The following is an 18,874-nucleotide window of genomic DNA, read 5'->3' as shown; positions in this document are numbered from 1 at the left end:
TATCATTGTAATTTGATGATGACTAGAGCTACGACTCAAAGATATATAATAGTCCACAAACTACTTCTGAAAAAATGTGGACAATCTTGGAACTAGTTAATATTGTAAACAAAAATTTTAAAAAGTGGAGAAATATTTAACTATTCACCCAGAACTATTTTTTAGATAGCTTCATAAACCATTGCCTCTTCTGAGGCTTTTGCTTCTTTTATTTAAAAATAATTATAGTAAGTGATTTAGTACAAAAGTTTTATTTTTCTGAGACTAGGACTTGAATTCATTATCTGACACTTGTGCTCTTTAGCTGGCACTCTATCTCCTCAATCACAACTCCAAACCTTAGTATAAAACTTTATAAAGTTGAATATTACTGCTGTTTTCTAAGATAAAACATTCTATTAATAAAAGCCACTGTGAAAACTTTATTTATAATTTGGTGCAAAATGACTACTTAGAAAAAATGTAATTCCTGATCCTACTATCTAAAGAACAGAGGAAACTTCCACATTTTATACTCTGATTTATTTATTTATGTGCCAGTCCTGGGCCTTGAACTTGGGGCCTGAGCACTGTCCTTGGTCTTTCTCAAGGCTAGAGCTCTACCACTTGAATCACAGCACAATTTCCAGCTTTTTCAATACCTGTGGTACTGAGGAATTGAACCTGGGTCTTTGCATGCTAGGCAAGCACTCTACCACTAGGCCAAACTCCAGGCCCCGATTTTTTATTTTTTACAAATACTTGTCAACAGCCAACTACCAGATTTATGAGTTCTGCTTCTAACACTTCATAAAAACTGTTAAGTACCATCTCATGTGAGTGTATCACTAAAAAACATTTGAGAAATGAATCATTTAAAGCAACAGTGAAAACAACAAAAGAGCTTTAAGACTTCATGCTGGTATCTCCCAGTAGTTTTACTACTTTGTCAAACTTCTGGGAATAACAAAAGTAATCTCAGAGCTGCCACTGTGTTCTAAAGACAATTTTCCGAATAAATTTCTGCTGAAATGTTTCAGTAAAAATAAAAGTATTCCCCAACCCAGGGATCTTTTTTTGGAACTAAACAGAAAAAAAGAAAAGCCTGCCAGAGCAAGGCACAACCCAAGTCTCTGACTTTCTTGGGCCACTGCTGTCTGCTACAGCTAGCAAGAATGGGCTTACATGAAGAATCTTGTTTTCCTACCAACAAAATACAGGCACAAAACATTGCTCAGGGCAGTATAAAGATGGATAAAGCATTTTTTTCTTAAAAGCATTATCAAACCCTTCAAACATTAAAAAAGATGGACATCTATTAAAGACCTAATGATTTCTGAGATGAACGAATGAGGACTTTATAAACGTCATGTTCTCCCATTGAAATCAGGCCTTCTGAAAAGGAAAATACTGTGGCTCGCAAAACTCAGAAACTTTGGATCCTTTATAAAGCTTCTCAAAACCATGAAGTAAACTTCTTTACCCAGAAGACTAAAGAAGATTCATTACACTGAAACACCATTGTTAATGTTACTAGGATTCAGAATAAAAAATATTTAATCTCTTTGATAATAAAGAGTATTTAGATCTCAACTATCAGTAAAAATATTTTCACTATTGAAAAAATATTGTAAACTTGTTTCTTCTGATATGTTCCAAGCATTTAACACAATTTCAGAAAACCCACAGCATAAAAATAAACATGCAAACCTTTAAGAACTTTACTACATTCTTTGAAAATATAAATTTAAAAGAAAATGATAAAGAAGAATCAAAGCTCAAGTCTGAACTTAGCCAATAAAGGCAGATGATCTGAGGAGTTGTTTTCATTGGGAAGTCCATTTACAGTCCATAAGTCTTGTTCTGTGAGAAGTGATAATCTACCTAGAAGTTTCAAGCCACCAACCAAAGCAGTTTCTGCTCCTACATTAAAGAAACACACACTTGGTGAAACTGTCCCCAGGTCATGGTAAACTAATCATATAAATCCTGTCTTCAAAGTGAGGAAATAGAACTTCATACTTTTTTTTTTTTGGTAGGTCATGAGGCTTGAACTTAGCCTGGGCACGGTCCCTGAGCTTTTCAGCTCAAGGCTACCACCCTATCCTTGAGCCAAGCCCCACTTACATTTTCTAGAGGCTAACTGGAGATAAGAGTCTCAGGTTCTTTTGTGCCCAGGCTGGCTTTGAACCTAGGTCCTTAGATCTCAGCCTCGTGAGTAGCTAGGATTATAGGTGTGAGCACCGTGCCCAGCTAACTTTATACTTCTTTAGAACACGTAATTTGCATGTTTTAAAAACATGGTTAAGGTTTTGAATCATAGACTAATTATAATTTCCAACAGTTTATGATGTTATTTCTATGTCAGGTATGTTTTTTATTTCCATTTCTGCAAAATATTTGGGAAAAATATTGGAATATACAAACATGTTAAGATTAATTTGAGACTCCCTAAATATTTGTCTATGGTTAATTTTGTAAAACTAAACAGATTCAACCATAGTCACTGGGAAGTTCATGAGGTGATTGGAGAATAATATAATTCAGTTCCAGTTCCTTCTAAAGGGAACAGAAGTATTCTCTCAGGCATCTGAAATGCTGATCCATAACATTCTCCTGCCACCTAGTGCACTGTCATAGGCATAACAACTTCAGTAACTTCTGTGCAATGTAATTTTTTTTTTTGGTCAGTCCTGGGACTTGAACTCAGGGCCTGAGCACTGTCCTTAGGCTTTCTCAAGACTAGAGCTACAGCACCACTTCCAGCTTTTTCTAAGTATGTGGTACTGAGGAATTGAATCCAGGTCTTTGTGCATGCTAGGCAAGCACTCTACCACTAAGCCAAACTCCTGGCCCTCTACAGTATATTTTATAAAGCCTGGGTTAGGGGAAGGAGTCTTATCTCTAGAAGGCAATACTAATAACGTAATCCCCAAAAGGAAATAGGGGAAGACGAGGTAGCACATATAGACAGAAAGGGAAAATCAGAGAAAAAGGGCTGCCCATAGGTAAGATTCCAAATTTCTGCAAAAGATTTTTGGATTATTCTGGATTATTATTTTGGGCTTTTAAAAGATATTTTGGATTATTTTTAGATCATTTTCTTCTCCATTTAAAATCATTCTGGTTAGTGTGTACAACTGACCTTATTTGAGTCATACAAAGAAAAAGTCATAGTCATATTACAAACTTTTCTTCCTCAGAAAGTTCCAATATTCCAGTGTTAACATAGCCTGTTCTACAATGAAGGCAGCATGCCTTAGTAAAACTTCACCACAAAACTGTATGACCACTCTTAATGTGTTTTTATCGCAAAAAAAAAAATCTAAGGTTATAGCAAATAAAAATGAACAGCTGTGTGCATGTGATCATGCTTATTGATATGAACTCCAAGAAATAGAAATGAGGCTTTTTGTTTGCTTGTTTCCTTCTTCTTTTTCTTTGGTTTATTCCATTTTGTTGCTGCTTTTGATTTTTGTACCTTTTGTCTGGTATATGAGTTTATCTGATTTGGGGAGGGGAAGGGGAAGCACAGGACAAAAGGTGAAGCAATTCAGTAGTGCTACTTACTAGACACTATGTAGGAAATGAACTATACTACTTAATGGGGAGGGAATCCAGAAGGGGAAAACGTGGGAGAGAATGAGGGAGGGAACAGGAAGAAGAAATGTACTTATGACTTGACTTATGTAACTACAATCCCTCTGTACATCACATTTGTAATAAAATTTTATAAAAGAAGTACAAAAGATAACTCAGGAACTGACTGGAACTGGATGGTAGAACCAAGGATATAATAGGCAATAATTTGCTTTACTACCTCTCTCTGATATATGCAGGCAGTTATCTGACCCATTAATATATACTGCCCATTTGTCTACTTACAACATCTCTAATTTCCTTTTGTTTTTCCTCCTTTTTGTTGATCATGGGCTTGAACTTGGGGCCTAGGCACTGTCCCTGAGCTTTTTCACTTTCAGCCACAGCATCACTTCTGATTTTCTGGTCGTAATTGGAGATAAGTCTGACCAACTTTCCTATTCAGGCTGGCCTTGAACCTTGAGCCTCAGATCTCGGTCTCCTGAGTAGCTAGGATCATAGCTGTGATATCTAATTTCTGGCTCCAATTTTTAAATCCAGAACTACTTCTAGATGTTAGCTAATTTACTCAACTGCAGCCTTGGTTCTGGCCACTGTGCTCTCCAGCATAACTAAGATTATATAGTTTTTATTTACCTGGCTGCCCAGCAGTGACTTCCTTTTTTGCAGAGTAAAAAATGTAATCTACAGTTATGGCACTTCGAGAATGGCAGGTGGTCACTTCTGGAATTCCAGTGTCAGGAAAGTAATGTGAATAAACAGAAGACAAGCTGAAATGGTGCTGTAAATGTGAAGATACTCTAAATCAAGAAGAAAAAGTAATTAGTATCCATCAGGTTTTTCATGACTTCCATACATTTGTTCTATTTAAAGTAACTGTCCTTCAATTTCTAGATTATGACACACTCTACTTGTACTATATCTTAAGATAGCTTCTTACAGAAGCTTATATTTTATTTTTGCAACAAATATAGGTGACATTATGAATGGGTAGAGGGCTTAAAAATCATGTCTGTTAACATAATTTTAAGCATCACTTATGCCATACAAATTTTGACCATTTAAAAAATTCACCAAATGATAACCAAGCATCTACTAAGTTCTAGGCATCCTTTTAGGTGCTGAGGAAATACTAAAAAATCTCTGGCCATTGCTTTAATAAAGTCATGTTTATTATCTCTTAACTTCCAACTTATAGTTTTGTTTTTTCTTTATTTTGTTGATACTGAGATTTGAACTAAAAGCTTTGAGTTTGCTAGGCAGGTCTGCAACTACTTGAGCCATATTCCAGGACTTAGCAACTTTTGATATCAGATGACTTTCCTTTACTTATAGTATTATTAAATGTAAATAAATCTGGTTGCTGAAATCTGAGGATCATAGTTCAAAGCCAGATAGGCAGGAAAGACCATGAGACTCCTACCTCCAATGAACCACCAAAAAGCTAGAAGTGGAGTTGTTGTTCAAGTGATAACAGTCCTATCCTTAAGCAAAAGAAGCTCAAGAACAGTGTCTACCTCCTGAGTCTAAGCCCCAGCACAGACTGATATACACACAGAAATTTCAACTAAGGCCAGGTGAAGTGGTACATGTCCATAATCTAAGAGCTTGTGAAGCTGAGCCAGGAGGATCTTGTCAGTTTGACTCCAGCCTGAGCTATATTGTGAGACTGTCTTACTATAAACATATAAAAAAGTAAAATAGATATCTTTCAAATTGCTGTATTACTGTGACTTTTTTTTCTTTTTTTTCTGGTTTTGGTCGGTCATGGGGCTTGAACTCTGGGCCTGGGCGCTGTCCCTGAGCTCTTCAGCTCAAAGCTACCACCCTACCTCTGGGCCTGGGTGTTGTCCCTGAGCAGTTCAGTGCCACTTCTCATTTTCTAGTGGTTAATTGGAGATAAGAGTCTCACATGGACTTTAGTGCTAGGACGGGCTTTGTACCAGGATCCTCAGATCTCAGCCTCCTGGGTAGCTAGGATTACAGGTGTGAGCAACTGCACTAGCTTGAAAAATTTTGTTTATAGACAACAGCTATACATATAAATACACTATGCGTGCGCGCGCGTTGTGTGTTTGTGTGTGGTACTGGGGCTTAAACTTAGATTTTTGAGGAACTGAACACAGGAAATACTGAATTTCTTATGCAAAAACAAACATCTCAAAAACAGCACAGTCAGGACAGGAATTTTTGTCATGACTTAAGGTCCAGTACTCCCTATTATCATCTTCATTTTGATCCAAATATTTGAGAAATAATTTTCTACTCCACACAGTCAGGGAAAGTATTGCTGCTCTCCAGAACTCACTTTTCTGTTACCAGGACGTCAGTTTCCCTCAGCTGTGCTTGTGTCATCTCACCATCTGAAAGAAAAGAGAGAAATGTGTTGATTCTACTGGCATAAAGTTCACTTCTACTTTGACTTGGTTTAGCCTTGGTTTAGCGGACTAGAAATGACGCTGAAGATGTATCTAGTTTAGACAGATGCTGAATTAAATATTTTATCCTCCAGTCTAGACTGGGAAAAATAAAAACAATTCTAAGGCAACATGCAAGTAGGTCATGCATAGGCAATTATGGAAGTTCATAGCTACACATAGATATGAATATTCACATCTGAGATACTATCCCTTTGAAATTTAGTTTTGTCTTCAAAGGGAGCATTATTACCCAGCCGACTGACAAAATGTACTGCAAACACTTACCTGTCTTTTCTACTTTTGGTACCTGCTGTACCTCATACACACAGCTCTGTGAGATACCTAGGTTTGGGGGCCAAATGGGCATAGATAAAATTCTTTGTCCCCGTGAAGATTGTTCCTGGCCAGATACCTAAACAAAATTTCAACAGGTATCTTAAGTGAACAGACTTTTATTTATGTATTAAAAAATTAATGTCTTAAAGGTAATTAAAATTACCTTTCATTCACTATAAGACTGTGCTTATCATGTTCAAATATAGTTCAGAAAGTGCTTATCATTTTCATGAAAATGATAGTGTTCTGATGTATACTTTTCTTAATTTGAACTAATATTGCCTTTCCCTTTTGCTAGCAGGTATATAGTTCTTATATTAAATAGTAAATGTGTAAAAAAAATCTTGTAAAATTTAAAACTATCATCCAAGGAAATTTTGGCTTCCAATAAAGATTAAATCATCTAAATTAGGCAGAGGAAAACATAATGACAATAATGTGGGTGAATTATGCTAAAGAACTAGAACAGCTATTATTGTGTAAAGGAAAATTTATATTACTATTTTGCTAACCATATTGCCCACATCCAGCATTTAAAATTCTACCCTGCTACCTTGTAAACACTAAGCTATCCATGTCTGTCAGTGCTTTTCTTTTTCCATTTTTAAAAATTTGTATTTATTTATTTTTGCTGACTGCTAATACTAAGCAGATGAAAAAAGATGAAACAAAGCCAAATGTATAAGTTACTTATGATGAGGTACAGGTAAGATAAAGTAGTGGGTTGTTAAGGTTTTTGAACACCACATAATGACTAGCCTCACAGTTTGATGAACAGAGCAACCACCTAAGAATGATGAAGTAAGCACTTACCTTTCCTATGGCAAGTCCTTCATAGTTCAATTTCCCTTCTTTTATGAAACTATAGAGTGGAGAACCAGGAACAGAATTAAAGTCACCACACATAACAACAGGACAGAAGCTGCCATCTTTTTGATGGGCAACACTGGAAATTTCTGCCAACAGCATTGCCAACTGGGTAAGTTTAATATCGCCTCGCCTTGGATTATACAATAGATGTGTATTAGCTACACAGATGGAAGAAGTAGCAGCACGTGGAATTTTAGGCTGTAGGAGTAAAACTAATCCTATATTATCTCTGTCCAATAGAGGAATATCAGGACGGTAGAATTCCACTGGATTCACTGATAAAAGTGAAAATTTGGAGTGCTTGAAACAAATGGCACAGCCATCAGGTTTCCTTCCTGTCCGCATCTTATATTCACAATGATAACCTATAAAAGAGAAATGGATTTCAAAGAATGTACTGTTTATAACACACATTTGTCAAACTACAGCTCTGATAATATTTTTGGACAATGTTTAATGAAGTGTACTTTGCACAATGCAACAGGATGTATTAAGTCCTGGAATAAATACAAACCAAAAGACTAGGCCTACGACTGGAGCTAGGGAAGTAGTTCAGTGGTCTAGAACATTTGCTTAGTATGAGTAAGCTTCTGGGCTTGATCCCTACCACTAGAGGAAGAAAAAAGGACAGGAAAGAAAATGGAAAATATCCTACTTTCTCTCTGTGCTTTTGCTTCTCTCTCTTCTGTGTTTTTAGAAGCAGTCTTCCTATGCAGTCTAAGCTGGCCTCAAACTCCTGATCTACCACTGGATTATCCATTTTTCCCCCCAGTCCTGGGGCTTGAACTCAGGAACTGAGCACTGTCCTTGGGCTTTCTCAAGGCTAGACCTCTACCACTTGAGCCACAGCACCACTTCTGGCTTTTTCTATGCATGTGGTAACTGAGGAATCAAAACTAGTCTTGGTGCATATGAGGCAAGCACTCTTCCGCTAGGCTCAATTCCCATTTTTTTTTTTTTTTTTCCAGTCCTGGGCTTGAGCTCAGGGCCTGAGCACTGTCCTTGGACTTTCTCAAGGCTAGAGCTCTACCACTTGAGCCTCAGCACCATTTCTGGCTTTTTTCTATGCATGTGGTGCCGAGGAATCGAACCCGGGTCTTCATGCATGCTAGGCAAGCACTTTAACCACTAGGCCAAACTCCCGGCCCCGTCAATTCCCATTTTTGAGCTAGGCAAAATTTTTTGTGATGGTGCATATCTGTCATCCCAATACTCAGGAAATGGAGACAGGAAGATCAAATCTAATAATAGTGTAGGTCATATGGCAAAACCACCTCAGAAACAAAGCAAAATGCATACACATGAATCTAACAGGTCTTTTTAATGGCCGACTTAAGTCCTTAAAATGGATGAGTATTATGACTCTTTCAGTTCCAACATAGAAAAACTCAGTGTGACAATGACTGTAAGATCTTATAACTTTTCCTCCTCACTCCATTTCAAACTTGGCTTCACTCTGGCCTTTTACCACATTTTAATATCAGAGTCATGTTTTCTCTGCATCTGGAATGCTCTAGGTACACCTCTTCCTTCACTTCTCCAAGTCTTTGCTGAAATATCACTTTGTCTAATTATTCTGTTTAAAATACTTTCCTGATTCTTTTCCAGAAAAGGATCATTACTTATTATATTATTCACTTACTTGTTTTATTGTCAGCTTTTCTCCACTAGCATGTACATTCCACAAGGCAGATGACCTCTTTACCTGTTTGGCTAACTGCTCGAATTCACTGCCTCACACAATGCATAGTCAGTGGTAGGGATTCAAAGAATACTTGCTGAATGAATGCAGATTTCTCAAATCTGTGTGACCACAGAAGACTTATCTCTAAAAGAGTTTCTTCACGTATGTCTGTAGTTTTTATCCATAAGGTACTGGTTGACTCTGCTGTTATGACAAGGTAAGCAAATGGATCTTGATCTCATAGAGCATCTTAGAGGTCTAGTGGTGGGCAGAACCACTTAGCAATTGTGAGAAAGGAAACTATTAAAAAAAAGGATTTTGAAGACGCGGTGGTTCACGCCTTTAATCCTAGCTACTTGGGAGGCTGAGATCTAAGGATCAAGGTTCAAGGCCAGCCCAGGCACAAAAGGACCTAAACTCTATTTCCAATTACTCTCTAGAAAATGGGAAGTGGGGCTTGGCTCAAGGTTAGGGCAACAGCCTTGAGGTGAAGAGCTCACTGACAATGTCCAGGTCTAGGCCTAGGGGTGGGACAGTAGCCTTGAGCTGAAGAGCTCAGGGACAGCACCCAGGCTGAGTTCAAGCCCCATGACCAACAACAACCCCCCCCCCACACACACACAAACAAAGAGGATTTTGAATTAAAATTATGTACCCACAGAAATTTTCCAACTGAAATACCTCATTCTTGTTTTGACCTTTAAAAAAGAAGTATCAGTTTCAAAATTAAGATTTTTAGGTCACTTATGTCACCCATTTTCTTTAGCAAGCTATGTAGGAGCACATAAATTTAGCTAGGGGGAGTGACAGAGGGGAGATTAAGTGAAAAACACTGTAAACATGCATAAAAATGTCATATAGCCTCTGCAACTAGTACATACTAATTTTTTTAAAAAGTGAATTTGGCTAAAACAGGTTATATTGTACCCAGTGACTCCAAACTTGGCCTGATTTCTGTTCCATAATGGTCTTCTTGAACTTCTTGCAAACAAAGAACCTTGAGAGATTAAAAAAAAAATGGCTCAAATTAAAACATATAGGCACAAATAGAATTTTTTGTGCTTTCTTTCATCTTTAAAAAACAGGATTCCAAAATTCCAAAACAAAGGACAGTTCAAATAAAACAATATGTTTTTTTAAAAAAAACTATACATGGATCTCGTTAATGGTTTCAAATATGACCAATCTTACAATTTCTGACGTTTAGTCACATGGCACTCTTTTTGTATCTTAAATATCTTCCCCCCAATTTTTCTTTTACTAGTGCTGGGGCTTGAACTCAGTGCCTTGTGCTCTTACTTGCCTTTTGTGCTCATACCTGGCACTGTCACTTGAGCCATTCTTCCAGTTCTCCAAAGAAATATTTTTAACTTATAAGGTTATCTATCCAGAATTTACATGGACATTAGTACTAATCTTTTGAGTATTATGAGACTGTAAGAATAGCAGAGAAGTGAATATAACCAAAGTAAATTATACTTTATGGAAAAATCATAAGGAAATTCTTCACTTTGCATAATTTATGCTAATAAAAAGAATTAGAGATTTATCTGAATATTATCATTTAGACAAGAGCTTTGCATTACTGAAACAATCCCAACCTCAAAATAATTGAAATCCTTCAGATTCTTTTCAGTGAAAAATCAGATGACAGTTTTTATCCATACCAAAAGCACAGAAATCATGAATGTTATGAAATACTGTTCCCCCTTTGTTCTTTAACATCTTCCTTCTTATTCCACAAATGTACAAATAAAATATTTACCAACTTTTATGTGAAGGAAAAAATTTTGATGATTATGTTGTACTTACATCTGCATCCAAGTGTTTAATTTCTTTCAGAATATTGGGAAACCTAAAACTCCAATGTAATACTGGTCGTCGACAGTGTCTGTAAAGGTGAGAATTATCTTCGAGTAAATCTTGTGAAAGTATATTATAGGACATCACCGAAAAGTCAAACTTGTTCTCGCTGTCTTCAAATTTGGGGTCACCATTTTTATCTCCCAAGATGCTCGATTTTTCTTTATGATGGTTACAAATATATTCCCAATTCCTTTTTATTCTACCTGTTAAAATATATTGGACAAAATATGAAGACTTAATAAAGAGACTATATAGTTCCCTGTATATATGTTAGTTCTTGCTTTTATTTTAAACAATTGCTAGTCTATCAGTAAAATATTTTTGCCAAAGAAGTGGTAACACTACAAGGTTGTCAGTAAAATGACAGCCTCACCAAGGATTATGCAGTTTTAAAGGGATCAAGTAAATCATCCTGGAGATCTGAGTATGTGCCACAAAGGGGTATGGTTTTTCATTTCTCTGTGGTTAAGAAGGTACTCTATCATAGACATATTTAGTGGCTTAATAACCACCATAATGTAGCCATGTCAAAGCTAGCTTTTCAATGGAATGATTTAACATTACATTTTATTTTCTACTAGGAAGATAAGATCATCACATGATCTCAACTTTTAGAAAGACTGCTAAGCTCAGAATTCTGATTTACATACAAATGAAGGTTGTAGAATGGCAATATATAAAAACAGTATTTAATGTTTAAAACATCAAAGTGGAACAACTCAAAATAAAGAAATCCTTTTAGAGTGAGGATGTTGAAAAGTATGATATTGTTCAAGATGTATTATACTTATAAACTTGAATAGCAACCCTTTTGTACATCTACCTAAAGATAATATTTTAAAAATTATAAATCACTGGCACAGTTACAATATGTAAATTACTTGTAAAGTGAACTTGATCTTGTGTAATAAATGCTACCTGAATCTTTAAAAAATTCTTGTAATGTAAGCCAAACTATATGTTATATACAACTGTTACAGAATGCTAGTGAATGATAATGAATGATGAATCAGCATACAACAAGCAGGAATTTCTCACTGTTTATATTCTGCAAAGGCATCACACACTCTTAAAAAATGATGAAATGAGGATAGAAAAGCATGAACGACTATATAGGTAGTCTTTGAAATGACTACCGTGTGTGTGTGTGTGTGTGTGTGTGTGTGTGTGTGTGTGTGTTTATATACACACATGCACCTTTGATGTATCCCATACCCCACCATTAAAAGGATGTTACTGCCATGGAAGTGTGAAGAAAAACACGATGTTTATTTGCGAACCTATGAGCTCAAGAGGAGAAAATATAATACTAATGAGAGGAAAATAGATTTAGACACGAAAAGCCAAGCATGAATGCATTATATGAAAATTTTCAGCTCTATATGTCTTCCTTGACCTATAAAAAGATTTTCATTTCTTTAGGATTACATTTTTTTTTGTCAGTCGTGGGACTTGAACTCTGGGCCTGTGTGCTGTCCCTGAGCTCTTCAGCTCAAGGCTAATGCCCTACCCTTGAGCCATAGCACCACTTCTGTTTTTCTGGTGATTAATTGGAGATAAGTGTCTCATAGACTTTAGTGCCCAGGCTGGCTCTGAACCTCTGTCTTCAGATTTCAGCCTCCTGAGTAGCTAGGATTACAGGCGTGAGCCACTGTGCCCAGCTCTAAAATCTTATCACTAAAAAATTAAGGTTAAATTGTGATGGGGTAAAAAAAAAATGAAAAGAAAATATATGATTTTTTAAAAAGTTATCCGAGTCACAAGATTGTGGAAGACTTTTCCAAATATACAATGATACTGTGTTTATAATCAATATATAAATAAGCTATATACAACTGCCACTAAGTAATACATTTAAGACATCCTATAACAAATAATTTTGCTTTCCTCATTATTTAACTGATAACTTTTTCACTAAAGGAAAAGAAATTTTGACCAGATGATAGAAGATAACTGTATAACTACTGACATCTGAATGGAATAAGGGAGAAGACTGATGACGCTATGAAAGTACTGCGAGAAGGGTAAGGAAAAAAGGTGGAGGGAAACAAAACCAAATAAAAGTGTTCAACTGTTACAGAATTTTGCTTAGTCCCTGTCTGCCCAGGTAAGAAAGTATCACAGTTCCCTGTACTTAACATGAAGAACAAAAGCTCAGCACTAAGACTTCACAGACCTACTTTAAGATTTGTGGAAAACCACTAAAGATTACCAAATTGAAGATTATTTATGTTATATTAGCCACAATTCAATCCTTTTTATTTTTGGTTGAGGGGCTTGAACTCAGGGCCTGGATGCTCTCCCTGAGTGCTTTTTGCTCAAGGGTACTTTTTTATTACTTAAGCCATAGCATCACTTTCAGTTTTCTGGTGGTTAATTGTACATAAGAGTCTCATGGACTTTTCTGCCCAGCTGGCTTTGAACTGGGACCCTCAAGATCTCAGCCTCCCGAATAGCTAAGTGCTACCAGTGCCTGGCTCGTAAATCAATCTTTAACCTACATAACATAAAAGTCTCCATCAAGTAAGCTACCATCATAAGTAAAAGCACTATCCTATTATGACTGCCATATTAAAATATGAGATGAAAGTCTAAAAAAGTGCTTATTGTTCCTTATATAACATGCACATACAGCAGCATATAAATATATTAAGATTTTTATGGTCCTACAAATGAGTGTAGAAATGAATTGCTTTTGGCATTCCACTTTTTAAATAACCAGGATCAGGATTATCTAGTAAATACAGTGACTTTCAAACTCCTATAGCTTACAGAATTCTTTGACATTATAGCTTTTTTTTTTTTTTTTGGCAGTCCTGGGCTTGAGCTCAGGGCCTGAGCACTGTCCTTGGACTTTCTCAAGGCTAGAGCTCTACCACTTGAGCCTCAGCACCACTTCTGGCTTTTTTGTATGTATGTGGTACCAAGGAATCGAACCCAAGTCTTTGTGCATGCTAGGCATGCACTTTAACCACTAGACCAAACTCCCGGCCCGACATTATTGCTTTTGATGTTAAGGCTTACTGCCCATTTCTAGCATGTCAGGGCTATGACTAGGATAAAGGGGTAAATAAACATTTTATCCTGACTGCATTTGCATAATGTGTTCAGTGGTAGGGTTCCTTGGAAGACAATTTCAAAACTGACAGTGAATAGTCTTTGGCCTTCATATACTTCACAACATAAATTCACACTGCAAAAACTTATATACCTTCCATGTCAGGAGGAACAAGGTGATCACAGCAGAGAAGATAGATGAATCAAAGAAAGTAAGCAATAGGCCTGATCAGTTTTTTTGGGCTGCCTAATTAAAAAGTCACAATTGTGTCACACAAATCCTTCAAATACCACTTTAAAGTGATAGGCAAGTTAGAATGTAGTTTTCTTGATTGGAAAGTATTAGTGAAATATCAGAAGTCACAAATATGGCTTAACGAAGAGCTTTTCCTTATTCACAATACCTAGGAAGAATGGATATATAAAGAGTCAGGTTTCAATAAATGATTATTAGTATGTCAATGTTAACCCAATCCATGAAAGGGAAAACATCATCACAATTTTCTGCGTACCTACTATGATAGTTTCATATTAAATACTTTGACATACATCATTTTACCCTCAATAGACTTTCAAAGTGGGTGTTCTTTTACAATATAGGAAACCAAAGAGAAAAAGAGGTTAATTAGCCCCTCCCTCCAATTCACACAACCAATGGTAGAGTATAAATGTAGACAGAGGGTATTTCTTAAGTCCACGTTTATGTCATTATTATAGCTCCATCTGAGAACAAAACACACTTGTAAGAGGACAAAGGAAGAGCATATCAGATCTGATGCACATATCAGAACCTTTGTAGAAATACAAAGGAATGTGAGCATATCATATAGACCAGGACTTACATATAGCAGATAATTACTCTTAGGCTTTAATTTTAATGCCTTTAAATATATCTTTTATTCATTCTAATAAACACTTGTTTATCTCCAAATGTTGGAGTTAAATTACACATTTACTTTTAGGGATAAGGAGAAAATGGTACGATGATTTTAAAACTACTTAGCTCTTCAGCTGAACCATATGTCCAGCCCTTTTCTGTTCTGGTTATTTTACACACAGTCTGACTTCCTTGTGGGCAGGTGCCTAAACAGTGATGCATGCTCTTCAGGCATCCGTCATTGGTAGGATGACAAGTATGTACCACCACATCCAGTTTTCCTCCAGCGAGTAGAGTTTCATAGACTTTTCTGACTGGGCTGACCTGGAACCATGATCCTATCAATTTCGGCCACCTACACAGAGTAGGAAGCCAGCCTCCAGCTACAGGTTGAGATGGGGTCTTGTGAACTTTTCTGCCCAGGCTGGTCTCAAGCAGCATCCTCCTCTTCTCAGTAGCTAAGATTATAGGCGTGAGGCTCTGGGGCCCAGCACATTTTAAATTTTGAGTGTTTTGAATGTTGTTTTATATGTTTATTCTTTTTTTTATTGTCAGGGTAATATATAGAGGGGTTATGGTTACATTCGTCAGGTAGTGGGTGCTATGTTTGTCTATTCTAACTAGGTTCTTTGTACCTATGTAGCAACAAATTATTCATTTGCTTGAAAATTAGTTTAAAAACTCTACTTGGAACCCATTTGACGCCTGTGGACTACTTTCTGGCAACAAAAGCAGAAGGAACCAAAGGGTACACTAACTCAGTCTTGTAGCTCTGACTTTTGGGACATTGACTCTTAGTATCTTCCTTTAACAAATTTACATGACAATTCTCTATATATTAACACTTCAAACATCTTCAAAGAAATTATTTTCACTGAAAACTTCCAAATACAAGACATAATTTTTGGGGTTGGAGTTAGCTGGGGATATGGGAGGTGGCAGCATAGAGAAAGCCTCATGATTTGTTCAGAATAAAAGAATATGAAAAAAAATAGATATCAATTTAAAAAACATTCTTAACATTAAATATCCTTTCTAAAAGACAACATTTTGACAGACTCAATATTTTATCTATAGTGCCCAACTTGACAAATATAGATGTAAGAAATGAAAATCTTATTTTTGAAGAAAATTTGTTCATTTATAATTATTTCTACTGAATTTTTTTATCTTATACAAAAAGTTACAATTACAGATAAAAGCACAAAATCACATTTTTGTAGCTCTCTGACTTACAAGAATACATCTATCAGTTTCAAAATCATCAAAGGACTTTTGTTTCATTTCAAAAATAATGGATGTGAAAGTCGTTCTAAAACTCAATATTTTCATCTATTTCGCCATTCTTTTTCAACCTTATTTTGTCTATAATCACTTTTACTTTTACGGTCAGAAATGCAGTACAAAATAAAAAGACTTCATTAAAAAAAAAAGATTCATTTTTTTCCTAAAAGAAAATTAAGACCTCTAATGATTTTAAGGATTAGCTATGAAAGCTTAATTTCTCATTCATGTCTATTTCCTCACCAACACAAGATTTATACCTTTACCTTGGAGTCTTCTTCGTTTGGATGAGGGCTCATCTCCCTCAGAGTTCATGATGGAACTAGAGAGATGAATCCAGGATGTCTGGGTCAGCTGGTCAGGTCTCCAATTATACTGATACTGAGTCCTAGACTCAAACAAACAAGGTGGTCTCCATTTTAGTGAAAAATGCCTACTACTCAAGTATGGGTATGGAACACGAGAATAATGTCCAGGCCACCTCATACAACTAGAAAAATGTCGGTTCCAGCAACATTTTTGCAGATTCTCCCATGGTGTGGTCCAGTCTCTGCCCAGAGTCTTCGGGTGATGGGGAAACATGGGGTATCTAAAAGAAATAAATATACATTTTAAGGCACTGCTTTTTGTTCAGCTATAGTACACAAAACTTTAATGTTTCCTCAAGCAAGAGAGCATCTAATATTTAAAATCTGACTTCTAAATCTGAAAGGTGAAAGGAAAAGTAACAAGTAGTACCAGTACTTCAATATTTTCCCACTTAAACAGCCAAGAGAATGTCACTTTGGTTCTCCAAACCTGAGACCCCTCAAAAAGTCCACACTCCAACTGAGAGCTTAACCACCTATCAAGCTTGTATTCAGAGTAGTTTTCTAGCACCACAAAATGCAATGGAAAAACAAAATCCACAGCAAGTATAATATATAAACACATTTTAGACTACACTTAAAGTGAAACTGTATTCCAACTTGATTTGGAGAAAAACATATCTGAATAGTTTCTCTTGCTAATCAATGAGTGCACATTTTATTTGTCCATTATTTATTTACTTAATTTTTGGGCATTCTTCTTGAAGAAAATCAAAGAGAGTAGCAATTATTTACTAGGACACCAAAACTCTTCACTTTAAAAGCATTTTGATTGCATACATGCAGTTTATTAAGTCTCATTCCGTTCTATAAATTTAATTGTAAATTTTTAATGGGATGATATGGGAACTCTACCTTATTCTATGGCAACTGCAAAGCGATTTTTTATCACAGATTATGTTATTGACATATAAAACTTGGACTACAATACTTATTTTCTGCATTTGCAGTTATTTAACTAGATGCTTTTATTGTTGTTGTTGTAACCGGGCTGGCTCAGGTTATAATCGAATTAATTTTTAGTACCAGATGGAACCCAGGAGTTCAACATGCTGCTGCTACCACTGCTGTCACTGCTGCCGCTGCTGCTGCTGCTGCTACTACTACTACTACTGGGGCTTGAATTTAGGACAGATGCAGCTGGTACACCTTAGCCACTCTGCCCTAGACATTGTTACTCATTTTAATTCCGGTCTCTTCACAAGTGCCTAACTCAGTGCACTAACATACTCGGCTCACAGATGGTACTCAGGACTGAACTGCCATCAAGATCCACACGACTTATGTAACAGAACGGCGTGGTTTCCCGATTCAACCTTTTCATCGGTAATAGGCAGGTCCGTGTCTTCAAGGTTTATAAGGGAAACATACACAAGATTGCGCGGGTGCCCTCCAAGGGCGACGCTGAAAGTAACCAGCACCCCTCGCAGTGCTTTCAAATAAAAAAATAGATGTATACAAAGTCGGTCAATGGAAAGAAAAAAGACACCCGGTAAACAACACGGACAAAACAGGAACTTGGAAGAAAACCATACAAGTTGGCCTACAAGGAGCCCAAGTTGAGAAGACACCACCGTCACCGTAGCCATCCACAGCCCGCGCCTCCCTCCAGGGCCGGCCGGCCGCTCCTCCGGCGGAACGCCGGCGGGCCGGGGCTCCGGGACTCTAGGTCCGCCAGTCGAGGCTCGAGTTCCCCAGAAGGCCGGCGCCGCGCTCGAGCCGGGCCTCCTCAGCGTCCCGCCGGCCGCGGCCCGGGTTTACCTATCCCCCGGGTGGTCCCAGGCGCTTCCCGACACCACCGCCGCCCGACCCTCCGCCTCCGCCTTCCTCCTCCCGGCCCGCCCCGCCCCGGGTGAACCCGGGCCGCCCGCCCCTTCCTCCTCCCTCTGGGCCCCTGCGTTACTGACCGGCCTCTCCCCACTACACAGCGGCCGTAGCCTCTCCTCATGTAACGCCACGCTTCCATCTTCCACCGCCGCGCGTTTTCCAGGCCCCGCGATCCACCTCGGCCTCTACAACACCTCCGGCATCACCGGGTCTCCATCAAGCCAAGCTGGACTGCAACGCATTCTGGGAGATGTAGTCCCGCCCGCCAAGTCTCCATCCTGCCAGTGAGATTCCCTGAATTCTTCAGCCGAGAATCGCGTTGAAGGGGCATGCGCAGAGTGTGTGACGCAGGAGTAGCCATTTTGGCATAGGGCAAAGTTCCCCGCGATCTGTCTTAAAGAAGCCGAGAAAGGAGCAGGGCGCGTGGCTCACGCCTGTGAGTTTGGCCTAGTGGTAGAGTGCTGGCCTAGCCTGCGCAAAGCCCTGGCGTCAATGCCCCGGAACCACCTACACAGGAAAAGCGCTGTGGCTCAAGTGGCAGCTTGCTCGCCTTGGGCAAGAAGTGTCTAGGGACTGTGCCCAGACCCTGAGTTCAAGCCCCCCACTGGCAAGATAAATAAATAAATAAAGACCAAAAAAAAAAAAGAAAAAGAAAAACAATAAAATGGAGAGAGAAGATGGGCAAAGGTACTAGAAAACTGGACAG

At 37.7% G+C, this 18,874-nt stretch overlaps 2 protein-coding genes across 7 annotated transcripts in view; one reads left to right on the top strand and one right to left on the bottom strand.

Annotated features, from left to right (window-relative positions):
- LOC150058408 (tubulinyl-Tyr carboxypeptidase 2) overlaps window positions 1-7,308 on the top strand; it is a 41,885-nt gene extending 34,577 nt beyond the window's left edge. Inside the window, exon 8 of one of the 2 annotated variants that reach the window (XR_016536882.1) lies at window positions 7,204-7,292. Coding sequence is in view for 1 of the 2 variants with exons in the window: in XM_090341217.1 (XP_090197343.1) it covers window positions 7,204-7,228 (25 nt within the window). In the remaining variant the exon portion in view is untranslated. Of the gene's footprint in view, window positions 1-7,203 lie in introns of both variants that reach the window. The other variant, XM_090341217.1, reaches the window with a different exon arrangement.
- Window positions 154-18,419, bottom strand: LOC150058407 (RNA 2',3'-cyclic phosphatase ANGEL2). 5 transcript variants are annotated; one of them, XM_090341209.1, is made up of 9 exons: window positions 18,249-18,419; window positions 16,240-16,562; window positions 10,702-10,958; window positions 9,817-9,886; window positions 7,149-7,570; window positions 6,285-6,411; window positions 5,888-5,942; window positions 4,216-4,379; window positions 154-1,902 (listed from the first exon to the last, which is right to left on the bottom strand). In XM_090341209.1, exons 1-9 carry the CDS (start codon window positions 18,305-18,307, stop codon window positions 1,751-1,753), a joined length of 1,629 nt encoding a protein of 542 aa, XP_090197335.1. In that variant the 5' UTR covers window positions 18,308-18,419; the 3' UTR covers window positions 154-1,750. The 5 variants fall into 5 exon arrangements, with proteins under 5 accessions (XP_090197335.1, XP_090197336.1, XP_090197338.1 ...); XM_090341210.1 differs by lacking the exon at window positions 18,249-18,419 and adding an exon at window positions 18,103-18,153; XM_090341212.1 differs by lacking the exon at window positions 18,249-18,419 and adding an exon at window positions 17,889-17,941.
- Between the last annotated feature and the right edge of the window lie 455 nt (window positions 18,420-18,874).

This window comes from Megascapheus bottae, chromosome 10 (genome assembly GCF_031878675.1).
Source record: "Megascapheus bottae isolate mThoBot1 chromosome 10, mThoBot2.hap1, whole genome shotgun sequence".
NCBI lineage: Eukaryota > Metazoa > Chordata > Mammalia > Rodentia > Geomyidae > Megascapheus > Megascapheus bottae.
The sequence above is the reverse complement of the archived record's forward strand: the minus strand, read 5'-3'. Positions and strand labels throughout refer to the sequence as shown.